This window comes from Triturus cristatus, chromosome 8 (genome assembly GCF_964204655.1).
Source record: "Triturus cristatus chromosome 8, aTriCri1.1, whole genome shotgun sequence".
NCBI classification, from domain to species: domain Eukaryota; kingdom Metazoa; phylum Chordata; class Amphibia; order Caudata; family Salamandridae; genus Triturus; species Triturus cristatus.
The window spans coordinates 769,260,612-769,277,616 of NC_140591.1; the positions used below are offsets into that span (position 1 = coordinate 769,260,612).

General features: G+C 48.7%; 1 protein-coding gene across 2 annotated transcripts in view; it reads left to right on the top strand.

The window, feature by feature from the left end:
* RPS6KA3 (ribosomal protein S6 kinase A3) overlaps nt 1-17,005 on the top strand; it is a 690,637-nt gene that overhangs the window by 566,826 nt on the left and 106,806 nt on the right. For both annotated transcript variants that reach the window (XM_085622203.1, XM_085622204.1), the window contains exon 20: nt 15,294-15,411. In XM_085622203.1, the coding sequence (XP_085478329.1) occupies nt 15,294-15,411 (118 nt within the window). The remainder of the gene's footprint in view (nt 1-15,293; nt 15,412-17,005) is intronic.

Here is a 17,005-nt window from a genome sequence, read left to right on the forward strand (position 1 = left end):
TGCAGAATGTGGGGTCCACCTAGCAGCTAGCTTAAAAAGTAGAGACCCTGGTTCATCAGCAAGAAGAGATCTCTATTGGCTCAGAGTAAAGAAAAAGGGTGAATTTCAGTCTGCATTTTACTTAAATGAATTCTTAGCCCCAAAATATCTAATGTTGGTGGAATAATCTTCCATACTCCATAAGACTGGAAACACTTTTTAAAAAAAGGAAAAAGCTGAAGAACCACTTGTTTTAGCCCTGCCTCCTCAAAAGTAACGGATTACCAGTAGGGCATGGCATTTGGCAGAAGCTGAATAAGATGCATTCTACTTAACCTTCCACATTTAATATCCATATGCTGCTCTCCTCAGTGACCTGTACAACCATTGTAACAAGATCTCCAAAAAAGTACACGTTGCTCTTGAAGAGTTGAAACACTTATCCGTATGCAGAGCAATGGTGACCCTATCCTGCTGTAGAATCTGGGTTTAATTCTGAAGAGGAAATTCAAAAGTTAAGTGTGTACACTATGAAACTAGGAGCTGTATGTACAAACTTAAAGTATATAAGCGATAACAAGGCATCCTATTCAGTGACCTTCCTTGGTGTAGATCCATCCAGGCTTAAGGTTGCTTGTGACTCTTGGAAGTAATGGAACTTTCTTACAAAGCCATTATTCCCCAGTATCTGAAGCATTGTTCCAGATGGACCCAGTCTCATGAATCCTGAGTGCATTCATTTTGTTTCATGTTCAGCAACAAAACTTTCTCCACCCCTTCTGATTTCTTGATGTGCTGACACCAGCTGGTTGCATCATGATACTCAATCCAGACTCAAATTGTTGTAATGTATTACTCACCTCTTCTTCATCGACTGAGTAATTGCACATAGTTACAACAGCGGTAAATCATTTGGGGTTATCAGGGGTGTCATTTAAAAAGGTGGACAGGGAGAAAAGAAGGCAGAAAACCATGTAGGAAAATTCTAGCTATTAAGCTGACTGGAAGCTTGCCCAGCTCAAACAGGCATTGAAGGAGAAATGTGGTTAAAGAGTACAAGCAGACTACTTGGTGGACTGTTTTCAGTCAGAGCACCAGTGCTGGTAAAGAACCAAACTTGTAACCTTTTGGTTTTGGAGGGTGGGCCCACCGGAGTATTTTAGAGTTGACTTTGTATGAGAAGAGGCAAACTAAGTTGGAACTGATTAACTATTTGGTATGACATTCAGTGGTATTGGTGGTGAGGTGGATGGTATGCTAAGGGGTATACAAGAGAACGGAAAGGGCACTGCTTCTGGAGATGGTAGAGCGGAGGAAAGGTGTGAATAATTGTGATAAGTACTGAGCTATGCAAGTGTCAAGATATTTATAAGGGTGTGTTCATAATTGTGGTGGGAGACCCAGGGTCTCAGAACTAGGTTGTCACTTGGTATGTTCGCTCTTTCTTTGAAATGTTTGGGCATTTGAGTTATTTGTGTGATTTCTTTGAGTTTGTGTGTCTCTTACTAGGGAGGAAGTGGTGAAGTATTTTATAGCAGTAATATGTGGAATGCTTCCCGACTCCCCTATGTCTGAATTCCTTGTCAATAGACTTTGCCAGTGCCAGATAAAGTTGAACACAGTAGAGTATGCTTACTTTTCGTATGTTGGCACAAGAATACAGCATTTGAACAGCTTAATGACTTCAAACGCCTGCTACAATTATGAACTATATTTTGGAGCAAGTTCATCCTCAATTTCTTCAAACTCTTAAGAAAATGCAGTCTCAAACAGTTGAGTGAGGTTGTGACTAGTGTGGGTACACAATGCTTACATAATGTGGAACCAGACAATTTGACATGATCATATATGTGGTATTAGATTTCAAAGAAATTGACGTCTCCAATGCATTGTTTCATTGATGCGTATAGACTGTTCACATCTTGTTTGAACAGGCCAGCATCTTGAGGTTTTAGGTAAATAAATGTAGCTATTCTCATATTGACTTATAACCGTAAATTCCTTACTTTAGAGTATTCCCCAGGTGTCAGACTGGTTCCTGAAAATCTTGAGCAGTACCTCTAAATGACGGTAGGTGGAGTTGATTGCCTCTGTATCTGAAGTGACATTGCGAGGCCTATCTGACCCTCAGATATTTTTTACACTCGTTTAGACCATTTGGTCAACTATTTTTGAGCTGTTGCTCCCTGTGTACTAGAGACATGTCCCCTACAAAATCTACGGGGTTTAAACTTTGCGGGAATGTCACAGGCAGATGTCTGATCGCCACTTGGTTCGTTTCTGGGAATGAGTAACAGCTCCAAGGCCTGCGCTGAGTGCCAGTTCATGCCCCGCAAGGCGATTCACGAGTGGGCAATGAAACTTCTGGTGCCATGGAAGAAGGCGGCTCTGTGCTATTCCCGGTCTTGAGGCAGATCTCAGGCTGTATCTGAAAGAAACACGTTGGTGTTAGATTCCTTACCTTAGAATATCCCCAGGCATCAGACTGCATCCGGAAACTTTTTGCTAGCAGTACCTCTGTGCGTCAGTAGGTGGCGTCGTGCGGGTCCGCATCCATCGCTGGAGTCTTATGCGCCGAGATGACGTCACGGAGACTACTTGGGCGCCACCCATGCGTGCTGACGTCTGTTCTTTCTTTTTCCACGGCAGTAAGCGCAGATCCAGTTAGAGTATGTACCTTAGTCACTTTTTGACTATCTTTTTGAGTCTCTTTGTCTCCTGTAAGTTTGAGTCTACTCTAGTGCACGTAGGGATGCCTGGTTTGAAGTCTTGTGGGGCCTGCCGTCGCAATATGCCGGTGGCGGACCCGCCCCCCCCCCCCGCATCTGTCTCTACTACCTGGAGAGCAACCACGACTCCCGGTCCTTTATGGACTGTCTGGCCATGGCCCCGAAGGCCTTGCGGGAGCGGCGCCGGAAGCTGCTTGAGGTCCGGCAGTCATCCCCGCGCCATTCACGGTCCAGGGGCCGCTCCAGAGAAAGCTCACGGGCCGCCATCATCACTCCTCGGGCTCCAAGTCTTCACCCTCGGATTCGGGTAAGAGACGACACAAAGAAGTCGAAGAAGCGTTGTCACTCTCCGATGTTTGCCCCCCCCCCCCCCCCTGATCCCCGGATGCGGACGAGGGGGGACAGGGGCCGGGGAGTCCTGCTGCTTACCCAACTTACCCGGGTCGGCGACTCCCGCACAGGTGCAAGAATTTCTTGCTACCATATCCGCCTGTTTAGGCCTCGGGCTCCCGCCGGCGCGCTCTTGGGCCCTGCGGTCCCGTGTCAGGATCCTGTCGGCGGCTCCAGCCCCGCAGGATCCTGCGCCGCAGGCTCCGGCCACAGCACGACAAGGTCCCACGCTGCCAGCTCCGGCCCCAGCGCCACCCTCGGCTCCGCCTCCGGTGCTGCAGTGGGGATGCCATTTGTTCCGCCCCAGCCCAGGTTCCAGGACACTTATGTCCATACCTGGGATCCGCATTGGGACACAGCGCCGGTTCAGCCCCGTCTGGCGCCGTTCCCGGTGCTGTTAGTTCCTTCCCCGGTCCCTGCCGCCGCAGTCTGTATTTCATATGGCGGAGGTGGAGGATAACTGGTAGGGGTCAGCGGACCCTCTTGCTCGTCAGTGTGACTCTGAGCAGGACTGGGCGGACGAGTTAGAGGAGGCCAGCGGACTTGATGTCTCTCCTCCGCCTACCATGGAGGAGGGCGCTTCTTTCACGGTGGTGCTCCGTCGGGCTGCTGAGGTCCTCAACCTTGATCTCCCTACGGTGGCCTTAAAAATCTCCTCACTGAGGTGCTCCAGATGGCGTCCACTTCGTCGGAGCCCCTGCTGCCATTTAATGACGCCCTCACTGACTTCTTACTGGGCACTTGGTCGCGGCCAGCCACAGGGGCCCCTGTGGATAAGAACGTCGCCCGGCGTCCTCGCCCGGCGCCGGGTGACCCTGCGTTTCTGACAACTCATCCTACGCCCGAGAGCCTGGTCATCCAAGCTTCGACGTCCCAGAGTGCCTTTCCCACGGCTCCGCTGGATAAGTACTCTAAGAAGCTGGAGCAGTTCGGCAAGCGGTTGTTCTCTTCAGCCAGCTTAGGTGCACAGGTGTTGCCTCAGTGTCCTGAAGAGACCCAAGCTGTGCTGACCCAAGCTGTTGCCGATGGTAAAGATGTGGCTAAGTTCGCCGTGTGGTGTGGTGTGGTTTGGACACAGCGGACTCACTAGGTAGAGCAATTGCTACAACTGTGGCGCTTTGTCGCCATGCCCGGTTGAGATCTACCGGGTTCTCACCAGATGTCCAAAGCTCACTCATGGACATGCTCTTTGATAGCACTCGCCTGTTTGGCGATAAAGCAGACACTGCGCTGGAGCGTTTTAAGGACTCGCAGGCCACGGCCAAGTCCTCCCGTCTTTCCACGAAAAGCCCAGCCACTCCTAGTTTTCGTTCCCTTCGTGGCCACGGATGGGGCACCCAGGTACGTTCCTTCAGCAAGCCAGTGCAGACCCAACCGCCGCGCGACCGCGGTTTCTGCGGGGCTAGTCTGGGAATCAGCGTGGGGGTCAGTCCACCTTCGCGGCTTCTACGGCCAAACCTTCCTAATCCGAACTTTGGGGGGCACCCCATGCCAGTGGGTGGCAGGATCCGCCATCACCTCCCCCACTAGCACACTATCACGTCGGACAAGTGGGTGTTGCAGATCATCCGCAAGGGTTACTCTCTTCCCTTTTAGTCCACCCCTCCGGCCATACCACCTCAGTACCACCGCATGTCGGGGGAACACTTGGCACTTCTCCAGCAGGAAGTCACGGCCCTCTTGGCCTAGGGGGCCGTCAAGTGCGTTCCTGGGCCGGGAGTGGTTGTTATTCCCACTACTTTCTGGTCCCCAAGAAGGACAAAGGGGGTCTGCGTCCCATCTTGGACCTCCGGAACGTCAACCGCTTCCTCCGGAAGGAGAAGTTCAAGATGTTGACTTTGACTCAGGTCTTGTCTGCTCTCGATCCAGGGGACTGGATGGTAGCGTTGGACCTGCAGGAAGCCTATTTTCATGTTCCTGTCCTGCAGGCCCATCGACGTTACCTGCGGTTCATGGTAGGCCAGGAGCACTTTAAGTTTACCGTGTTCTCCTTTGGCCTTACACGCGCCCCTCAGGTGTTCATGTTGTGGGGATTCTGCTCATGCACAGAACTATGCACAGGAAACCAGGACCTCTATGGTGTACCAAAAAACTCACCTCCGTACCCAGGACACCTATCCGACTAGCATCAGTGTCTCATTCGTTCTCCGTATTATCTCGAAGCTACCAATGATTAGACAACCCAGAAAAAGCAACTTAGGTTACTCCCTGGAATGGTGAAAATCAGAAACACCTTTTCGTTATTATTCTCATATCAGTCCACAAAAAGAGTAATCAGAGACACAGTAAAGTTTAAAATGTTTATTTTTAACTAAGTGCTCTAAGGTGCAGTACTTTGGCCAATATAAGCAGACAAATGATTAAAAAACAAAATCATCAGCACTGTTACAATACCATAGAAAATGAAGGGAGAAATCATATTACAAATGATAGTGGAAAACAAGTCCTATAATACTTTGTGAACCACCCTCTCTTCGCTAGTAAACTAGTTTTATAAAACTAATAGAAGGTCTCTAGGCTTGATTGGGGAACCCCATACCTCAAAGATCAGCTTAGGTAAATCACAGGATCAGCACTGCTCTCTGTGTCTGGAAAGGTTTTCTCCAAGTGTCTGGATCATGCATGCAAATGCAATATTAAAGGCACCTGAGTTTCAGATATTTGCAGCTGTGTGCGTGTTGTGTCTAGAGCGTGGGCCGATCAACCTGAATTCAACAGCATACATTATTTGACCTTGACGGCTTCTGTACACAGTGTTCAGACTAAGGTTGCGGTGCACGTCTAGGGATGTGAACAGGCCGTTGTCATGTGAAGAAAAAGCAAGCAGTTTTACTTGTAATAACCTGCAGTGTCGTGTGCAAAAGCAGCAAAGTGGCAAGATAGCGTTTTACATCTAAAGCGCTTATGCTAACATAGCAATGTGTGTACATAAAACCCCGTCCTCACTACGTTCACGAAAGTGGCAGTGGTCGCAGCTCATCTGCGCAGATCGGGGTCTCAGTCTTCCCCTATCTAGACGATAGATCTGGTTGTTGAAGGCGGGCTCGTCCCACACGGTCGTCTCCCACTTCTAAACTACGGCCAACCTCCTGCATTTGCTGGGGTTTTCCATCAATGTGCCGAAGTGGCACCTGAATCCCTCTCAGAAGCTCCAATTCATCGGAGCGGTTCTGGATTCGGCACAGTTTCGGGTCTCTCCTCCCGAATAGCGGATCCGGGATATTCAGGCTATGATTCAGATCTTTCAGCCTCTATCCCGGGTTTCAGTCAGAATGACCCTCCGAATCCTGGGCCTGCTGGCCTCCTGCATCCTGCTAGTGCAACATGCCAGATGGCATATGCGGGCTCTGCAGTGGGACCTGAAGTTTCAGTGGGCACAGCATCAGGGCAACCTGCCCGATCACGTCCAGATCACGGAGGGCACTGCACGTCACTTGCAGTGGTGGCTCACGAATAGCGATTGGGTAAATGGCAGATACCTCTCCCTTCGCCAACCGGAGTTCACAGTGGTGACGGATGCGTCCCTCCTGGGATGGTGTGGCCACATGGGAGAGGCGGAGATCAGGGGCCTCTGGTCTCCAGTGGAATCCCGGCTCCATTACAACCTTCTGGAGCTGCGGGCGATCCGACTTGCTCTGAAAGCTTTTCTTCCCTCTGTCCGGGTACAGGTAGTGCAGGTGTTCACAGACAACACCACCGCCATGTGGTATTGCAACAAACAGGGCGGGTGGGGTCGTGGACCCTATGTCAGGAGGCTCTGCGCCTCTGGACATGGCTGGAACATCGGGCATGTCTCTAGTTGTTCAACACCTGGCAGGCTCCCTGAACGCCAGGGTGGACGTACTCAGCCGCAGATGCATGTTGGATCACGAATGGCGTCTGGCCTCGGTCGTGGTGCAAGGTCTCTTTCTGCAGTGGGGAGAGCCTTGGTTAGATCTATTCGCCACCAAAGAGAATGCGGAATGTCATCAATTCTGCGCTTTGGAATTTCCAAGGTGGCGCTCGCTCGGAGACGCTTTTCGTTGCGAGTGGAGTTGCGGTCTCTTGTACGCCTTTCTGCCTATACCATTTCTGCCCAGAGTGCTGAAGATCAGATTCGACCGTGCCCAAGTCATTCCTGTGACTCCGGTTTGGGCAAGAAGAGTATGGTATCCTGAGCTACTCAGTCTGTCAATCTGTCCTCCAATCCGACTTCCTCTTCAGGTGGATCTTCTGTTGCAGCAGCAGGGGACGGTACTTCACCCAAATTTGTCCAGCCTCCACCTCCATGCGTGGAGATTGAGCGGCGACAGTTGACAGCTTTTGACCTTCCTGCCGAAGTCTGTGATGTTATTTTGGCAATAGCAGTAAGATGGTAACAGTTCCTTAAGAATAGAGTAAGAGAGATACAGACAGCCAATTAGGCCTTAGAAGAATGTGCAGTGTCTCCAAGAGGGTTAGAGTGTGCCGAGAAAGAGTGAAGGTACTCCTATGTGGATCTAGAAGTGCCCTCACACACCCTGACAGGTGTATAGCATCATCATCGGGCTGGTGCTCCTCGTGGGGGTGGCGCTGCAGTCCCTCACGGGCCCGTTTGACGGGGCTCTTTATCGGAGATCTTCAAGGAGTTTGCCGCATTTGTGCATGGGGGTGTGTGGGGCTGGATGGAGGTGGTGTAGTGAGTGAGGTCTAAAAAGAGCCCAAGGACATCAAAAATTTATTAAGGGTGTCCTAGGGGTCTGGATTAAAATATATCACGGGGATGGAGAAGCAATCTCAGTTGCCTGTGTGAGAGGGGAAAATGAAAAAAATACAATCCCTCTTCTCTCACCCGTGTAGTGGATAGAGTGAGTGTGTCAAGGGGTCGACATGTTTCGCGCCATAAATAGTCCCTAGTGGATCTGGGGGCGCTTCATCAGGACCAAAAGAGTAAAGAATGTCAAATGGGAGTCGGGAAAGAGACACCCTATAAACCCATGAATCCTAAATGTAGGAGATATAGTTACAAAGATAGATAAGAGACACGTCGTCTTTGCGTATCCCTAGTTGCGGCCCTCCCTAGTTCCAGGACAGGCCTCGTCAGCCTCGCCGAATCTCAGTGAAGGCAGTGCGTGCTCTTCATCTGTGCTCCGGAACACCTACCCGGTAGTTGCCGAAGCTACCGGGTAGGTGTTCCGGAGCACAGATGAAGAGCACGCACTGCCTTCACTGAGATTCGGCGAGGCTGACGAGGCCTGTCCTGGAACTAGGGAGGGCCGCAACTAGGGATACGCAAAGACGACGTGTCTCTTATCTATCTTTGTAACTATATCTCCTACATTTAGGATTCATGGGTTTATAGGGTGTCTCTTTCCCGACTCCCATTTGACATTCTTTACTCTTTTGGTCCTGATGAAGCGCCCCCAGATCCACTAGGGACTATTTATGGCGCGAAACATGTCGACCCCTTGACACACTCACTCTATCCACTACACGGGTGAGAGAAGAGGGATTGTATTTTTTTCATTTTCCCCTCTCACACAGGCAACTGAGATTGCTTCTCCATCCCCGTGATATATTTTAATCCAGACCCCTAGGACACCCTTAATAAATTTTTGATGTCCTTGGGCTCTTTTTAGACCTCACTCACTACACCACCTCCATCTAGCCCCACACACCCCCATGCACAAATGCGGCAAACTCCTTGAAGATCTTCGATAAAGAGCCCCGTCAAACGGGCCCGTGAGGGACTGCAGCGCCACCCCCACGAGGAGCACCAGCCCGATGATGATGCTATACACCTGTCAGGGTGTGTGAGGGCACTTCTAGATCCACATAGGAGTACCTTCACTCTTTCTCGGCACACTCTAACCCTCTTGGAGACACTGCACATTCTTCTAAGGCCTAATTGGCTGTCTGTATCTCTCTTACTCTATTCTTAAGGAACTGTTACCATCTTACTGCTATTGCAATTTATTTGGGAGCCCTGGTACAGGACCTTATTCTAACAGCTCCTCGTCCCCCCTCCTTTGTTGATATAATATGTTATTTTGGCAGCCAGGCGTCCCTCCACTAAAACGGTATACGCCTGCAGGTGGAATACATTTGTAGCATGGTGCACTGCGAAAGCTGTGGATCCCCTTTCTGCCCCTCTTTCAGAAGTTCTTCTGTTCCTTCTTTCTCTGGCCCAGCAGGTCTCTGCCCTGGGCACTATCAAGGGCTATCTCTCGGCCATTTCCGCCTTTTTAAGGCTTCCAGATCAGCCTTCTCTTTTCAAGTCCCCTGTTAGTCGTTTCTTGAAAGGCATTACACACACGTTCCCTCCAGTCCCCTTTATAATGCCTCAGTGGGACCTGAATCTTGTGTTGATTTATTTGATGTGCGCTCCCTCTGAGCCACTTAACAACTGTCCTTTGCGTCTTCTCACCTTCAAGACTGCTTTCCTGGTTGCTATCACCTCTGCCAGAAGACTGAGTGAGCGCCAGGCTCTTTCTTCTAAACCTCCTTTCCTTTCTGTTCATCCGGACAAGGTGGTGTTAAGGACCCGTCCTTGTTTTCGGCCCAAGGTTTTCACGCCATTCCACATCGGGCAGACCATCACTTTGCCCACCTTCTTTCCGCCTCCACATCCTTCGAAAGAGGAAGAGCGGCTCCACCATCTGGACCCAAAACGTGCGCTTTCGTTCTATCTGAAGTGCACACAACAGTTCCGGGTGGATGATCAACTCTTTGTTGGCTACGTGGGCGCCAAGAAAGGTCTGGCTGTGAATAAACGAACCATCTCTCGGTGGCTCGTTCTGTGTATTAAAGCCTGTTACTCCCTTGCTAAAAAGGAGCCTCCTGTGGGGCTGCGTGCCCATTCTATTCTGGCGACGGCAGCCACTACCGTTCTGGGACGGGGAGTCCCTTTGCAGGATATCTGTCAGGCAGCTACGTGATCCTCGCTCCATGCCTTTACCAAGCATTATTGTCTTGACAGCAAAGTCCAGAGAGACGGCTTCTTTGGCCGTTCTGTTCTCCGGGACTTCCTGGTGTAATCTTGGTTCGCAGACCCACCACCTGGGTTGGTATTGCTGGGGTATTTATTCTAAGGTAAGGAATCTAACACTAACTTGTTTCATTCAGATGAACAAGTTACTTACCTTCGGTAACGATATATCTGTAAGAAACATTAGTTGGTGTTAGATTCCTTACCGCCCCACCCATCCTCCCCGTTCTGCAAACTGATTTCTAGGGTTAAGGTTATCCCTTTTAGGGCCATAGTTTTATGCACCAGTGGTCAGTGTCTTGCATGGCTCTGTGTTTCTGGCGCGGAAAGTCGTGTACAGAACTGACGTCAGCGCGCATGGGTGGCACCTAAGTAGTCTCCGTGACGTCATCTCGGCGCATACGACTCCAGCGACGGACGCGGAGCTGCATGATGGCGTGTACTGACGCGCAGAGGTACTGCTAGCGAAAACTTTCCGGATCCAGTCTGACACCTGGGGACATTCTAAGGTAAGGAATCTAACACTAACTAATATTTCTTACAGATATATCGTTACCGAAGGTAAGTAACTTGTTCTTTTGGAGCAGTTCATGCAGACTGCCATCTTAACACTCTTAAGTCCTCTTTCTCCAAGTCTGGTAAGTCGAAGCAGCACAAAAAAGATGTTTGTGTTTTTCAGCTTCTGCATCTAAACGCTATACTTCTAGGCCTTGCTCCCGCACTCCACCTGTGGATCCGGCATCAGTTCTGTGACGCCATGCATGCCATCTTTGGGCCACTGACTTCCTCTGGTGCACCTTTGGGGCCCCAAAGAGCCGCAAGGAGGCCCAGCTGGATTACTGCTGGCTGGTTCGTCCCAAACGCCAGCTGAGCACTCCGGATCTGCCCCTGACTCGAAACCGATACCACCACAGGTGTCTTCTTTCACCCCACCTCCCTCCCGACGCTGCTTGTCTATCATCCTCTGCTCTGAGCAAGCGCTATTCTCCACCATTGCAGTGCCACCCGGCCCCTACCAACACCTGAACTTCCTGCCACTTGATAGTCCCTTCCTTCCTGAAGGGGGCTATGAGGAAAGATTTGGTTCTATGGAGGAGGACCCTGATCCATCTGAAAACTGGTACAAGGAGTTGTGTGACGCCAGTGGTTTGGACACTTCCCCCTGCTCTGACATGTTTTTCCCTTCAGGCCCGGTTGGAGTAAGGCGCATTCTTCACTGCCATGATGCACGGGTGGGTGTCCTTGGCCTGCAAATGGCAGCAGGTGAGATCAAGATAGTCTTGACTGAGGTGCTTCACCGAAGAGTGGGTATGGCTGATCACTTGCTCCTCTTCAATGAAGCCCTCATCGACATTCTCTTTGGGCCTAGGCTAAACCTTGCAGAGGGGCTCCTGTATCCTGCCTGATAGCCCAATGCCATCTTCCCATCCCAGAGCACATGGCCTTCCTCTCCCAGCACCACTCCCCTGATAGCATGGTTATGAAGGCCTCCTCCTCTAAGGCCAACACAAGTGTGTTCCCTTTCACCACACCAGCCAGAATGCTAGAGGGTAAGCACCTTTGGGAAGCATATTGTTTTCTCCTCCACCAGCCTAGCTTTGTGATCTGTGAATGCCACATGTCTCTTAGGCCATTACTCCCATGCATTGTGGGACTCTGTTGCACAGCTGCTTCCTAAGATGAAATGTCATCCTCAACCAAGCCCTCGGGGATTGCTGGGTCACAGCAAAGTTCGCCATCAGCACTTTTTTCCTTCTACCCCCTTTGGTTTTATGCCCTAACGAGACCTCAATTTGGTAATCGCATTTCTGATGTGTTTTCCATTTGAGCCAATACACAGCTGTCCTCTGCAACACAACTCTTGCCTCTCATAATTGTATTTTTATTGCCGTTCACAACAGCCAGGAGGGTTGGTGATCTTCAAGCTCAGTCAGTCCACCCTCCTGACGGCCAGGTTTTTTCCCATCAAATTTGACCTTTGGACACCTGCCTCATTTCTGCCGAAGCTAGTCACTTACTTCTATTTCACCCAGAGTACCACTCTGCCTACCTTTTTTGCCCACCTCATCCCTCCAAGGAAGAGAAGAGACTTCATCTTCTGGACCCCAAGAGAGCTCTTTGATTTACTATGATCACACCAAAGATCATTGGGTTCACTGGAAAAAGTGCGAGGCGGTACAGAAGCGAACCATCTCTCGATAGATTGTTCTCTGCATTAAGATCTGCTACACACTAGCTAAAAAGTAGCCTTCTGAGGGCTTGCAGGCCCATACCACCTAGGCCAAGGCAGCTACATCTCCATTAGCACATGGGGTACCTGTTCTGGACATCTTTCAAACCGCTACGCGGGCATCATTCCACATGTTCACAAAGCACTACTGCTTGGACAGTCAGGCTCATTAAGATGGGCATTTTACCCGTTTGGTCCTCCAGGACTTTTTTGTTTAAGCCAGTTCACAGGCCCACCTCTGGGCATTTGATGACCTCTTGTACGCAGATAGTGTGACCCACAGGTCAACCCTCAATTTGTCCTGATTCACATCTCTGCAACCTTGAAGCCAACCATCTGTGGTGGTTCTAAATGTTATGTTTAAGTTTTCTTGTCAGAGCTGCCTTTTTTTCTCTGGTTGCATATACGCGTACCACAGAGGTTCGCATTAGGCACTCAAGTCTACAGACCAGTCTTTTTTTCCTTTTTTTTTTTTTCCTCCTGTAAAAGATTTTTTGAAGGAAAAATCTCTGGGAAGAGAATGCATCTGCAGACCGTTTTCCCCTAATAGCAAGGTTGTATGGAATTGAAAAATCTCACAGCTTCCCAAAGTTGTGTAGTCCAGTTTTCATAGAAATTAACCCCTTTCACCTCTGTGATAGACTATCGCACAAAAATATGGCGATGGCCTTTTTTCTTCTGACCACATAGAGCAGTCAAATTACCACAGCATAGGGGGAGGTGTTAATTCTGTTGAAGGTCTCATGGGGACACCTCTGTATTCGTGGAATTATCAAGTTCTTTGGCCTCTTGTAGGTCTGTATGTAAACTGTCATATTTCTGGGGCAAATCCTCCCCATCATCACCATTGTCCTCGCTAGGAGGTAAACTTAGTTTCGAATCAGAACCAAATATATTCTAGAGCCGCTTAGGATAGCTCCACTGTAGTGGCAATATGTTGTCAGATTTAGGGTGTACAGGAACTAGGTGCACTAGAATAGATTTGCAGTGCAACCTCAGTTGGGGTTGAGACAGATTTGAGTCTGGTCGGTTAGGGCCTCAGCACTGGATCCCCCTCTGGCACGGGTGAGGTCCGTATCGATGTAGACGAAAGGGAGTCTGGGACAGGTCTTGGAGGCAGAATGGAAGTCTGCACCAGATTTGGGGTGAACTAGGGGGGAGGTTGTATGGGCATAGATGGCGCCAAAGATGTATCTGCTGATTGTAACCCAACTGTAGGACCCTGTAGATTCGTGGGGCCCAAAGGCACACAATAGAGAGGCAGAGGAGTGTCAAAAATATGCAGCATGGTCACTTAAAAGGTTTTGTCTTGCTGCAGCATCACAGATGACCCGGGGAACTCCTCGAGGTGCATCTTAACCAATTGCGTGATCTGTTCTGTAAGCAAGGAGCAGGAGTGAGCCCAATATGCACCTTGAGATCCTCGCTACTTCTATTTAGATTGAAAGTGACAGGATGGGTAGAGTCCTTTTACCTTCTTGTGTTTCCACTCCAACTTAACAAATTTAGATGGTGAAGAGAATCGGTCTTGAAATGGGCCTCAAGAGCAGGAGTGAGTCAGTGTTTCGACTTGAAGCTGGACTTACACGAAGTCTGTGATTTATTTTTTGGAGGTTTGGTGACATACAGATTTAGGTCACGATCTCTGGTTGCCTTCGGGTTCATGAGGGCACAGTCCACATGACTTTGTCGTGTCCCGGGGCCAAACACCGAAGCCACAACTCCTGTTGTTCCGCTACCGACATCTGTTTCCAACATTCTCTGCAAGGCTTGAACCCTTTAGCTTTTGGTGGGGACATTGTTCCCTTGCACACTGGATTCGAATAGGAAAAATCACAGAGACTGACAAAAGAAGGGAGCAGAGATCTGGATCCTCATTCATAGGCTGGGAAAGAAAATAACTGATAGTGGAGGTGGTGGTGCTTTTATGCAGCTCCACTCTGTCACTTCCGTTTGGAAAGAAATCCAACATAGACCTACATAGCCCCACCTTGCTGCGCACTGGTACACTGCTGAGAAAACTGATCGATCCCGTCAGGCACCTGGGGATATTCTACAGGTGAGGAATCTGTTGTTAGAGTATCAACCACAGTGTTTACCAAAGGTAAGTAACTTGTTTTTTTGGGTAAATGTTCATGAATCTGCACTTCCATTTTCCTTTCCATTACATATTTGCCTTTCAAAGAATTCAGAACGCAGTTAGACGAGACTCCGCACTTATCATGGTGGCAGACAAGGGGCTTGGGAATACCCACATATTCTGATAAACAGTGCTGGACTTTTGGTCACTACTGAGGATTATTTATTTGATTTGATTTTAAATTAAATCCCTGACGAGGTTCCTGAAGTGGTTTGGAACGAAACCCTTTTGGCTGGATTGCATTTGTTATAAAAATAATTTTGAAGTTTGATAAAATAAAGGGTGTCTTTACAAAACTTATGAGAGTGGATGTGTTTCCCTGGCGAACCTCCTTGCTTGCAATATGTTTGACTTTGTCTTTATTTAATTTTAACAAGTAACATCTTAAAAAGATCAACTTTTTAATGTTATTCTGTGGAAATTCAGTAATCATTCTTTGTGCTAAACATCAGGGAGGCATTCAGTTAGCCGAATGGCACTGAACCTCCCATCTCTACAATTTACAATGTGGGTGGGGAGGCGGGAGGGGGGCGGGCATCTTCACAGAGGATGAGTCTCAAGCCTCCACTGAATGTCATGACTTTAAAGTATTTCACTCTTAATTTGAAATTTCAAATACCTTCTCTGGCACACAGGATATTGAAAAATGATTGGTTGTAATTCATTGCTGTAGGTTACTTCGCTCTGAAGGATTGTATTCTGTTAACTTTTGAAACTTTTGTGAAAGCAGGACACTGAAAGTTGTGCGCCGTCAGAGTTTGAAAAAATATGTATTTTGCTCTTAAGATAGTCTGCTGTTACAATAGGTCATGAAGCACACTTCTCTTAAGAGACTTTGTGTACCATAAAGTTATTCTAAATTTAGTTCTCTTATTTTAGTTACACTCCATTTGCAAATGGTCCAGATGATACGCCTGAAGAGATATTGGCTCGAATAGGCAGTGGGAAGTTTTCTCTGACTGGTGGATACTGGAATTCAGTTTCTGACACAGCAAAGGTAAGGACACACCTTGCAACTTGTCTGAAAACTGAACTATTGAACGTTAATATAAGGTATCTCAGCCTACTCACAAAGCTAGTGTTGGAATACTGCATTTGAAAAGCACTTGCGTTTCTGCAATATTTTGTATAAATAATATATTTGAAGCTTCCGATTAATACTTCTAACCACTGATTCCTCACCTTACTCCTCGGGTGCCAGGATAGATCTAGAAGCGTGGTCAGCGCTGCTCCGCACTGGCTCTGTAGCGTACCGTAACTGTTGAGCTCCATATAAGTACCACCCCTGTGTGCTGAACTCAGTTGGCTTCTTTCCACACTTTCTGACATGGATCCTGAGCCCTTTTCTCACATTAATTGGCCTTTTGACTACTTCAAAACAAGAACCAGTGTGTCCCCTCCAAAAACGAAACAACTTCATGCCATGCAGTGACTGAATGAAGCAGAGGTCTGTTGTGGACCCGCACAAGGTGTCTCTGGTGTCTCAGCTCTAGGCACGACTCGTAGTCATTGAAAAAGGGCACCCTAAGGCATTCCGGGACAAGGAGGTAAGGCATTCCGGTACAAGGAGGTAAGGCATTCCGGTACCAGGAGGTGAAACTGTACATCACTGAACATTAGAAGTTGAAACCTCTGCATAAGTCCTGCTGCAGGTTGTGTACGTGGCTCCGTCTCACTCCTGGGGCCATTTTCGCAAGTGGTCCAACTTGCATTCAAAATGCTCTGTTAATACCTATTATAGTCTTACAGAAAAACTAAAAAAGTGGAGCTGAACTTATCGCCATCCCTTCACTCTGTGTCCAAGGATGATGATTGTCAATCTCCTTCGGAGTCCCCAAACATGGAGCCGATTTCCCCAACTGATCATGATGCATCCGGAGTTTCCAGGGCCATCAGCAGCACCACAGCAAATCAAGGCCTTAAAATAGTCCATCCTGCAGATTTTGGGGATTTTTCCTAATTCTGACAATGTACCTTAGGGCTCCCTGGATCCAGAGGAACCTTCAGTCTTGGTTACCTTTGATGGGTCCATTACCAACTCTTTACAGGTGCCTACGCCGGTGCCTTGACCTGATCCGAGCCGCCACTCGTCTATGCCAGCAGATCAGATTTTGATCCTGGTGTCTGACCCCAAATTTTTCTTTAGATATGCCTTTTGATGAAAAAACAGGGTTTTCCCCTAAACCGCTTTAAGGACTGTGGAGCTATGGCGCGCTCTCGAGAGCGGTTCTTCACCAAGCAGTTTCCACATCATTTAAAAAAAATAATAGGGGCTAATCCAGGGGGGTTGGCGTACAGACTGGGACAGTCGCCTAATCACTATATTAGATTCCTCAGTTCTTTTAAAAGCCTGGGATGGGGGTTTGGCAGGCCAGCAGGGAAACCAGTCTTCAGTCCCCCTCACCTTGACAACTTTAGTTTGCCCCAAGAAGTGCACACTTATCCTGGCAGAATTCATTTTTTCCACCTAGGATGTTCCATCCTGCCTGGCAGATGGAGATGGATCATACCGATGGTTCAGCATGGTTACACCCTACCCTTTCCATTTTCTCTACTACATGTTTCCACACATCTGACTGACTTTCAGAAGA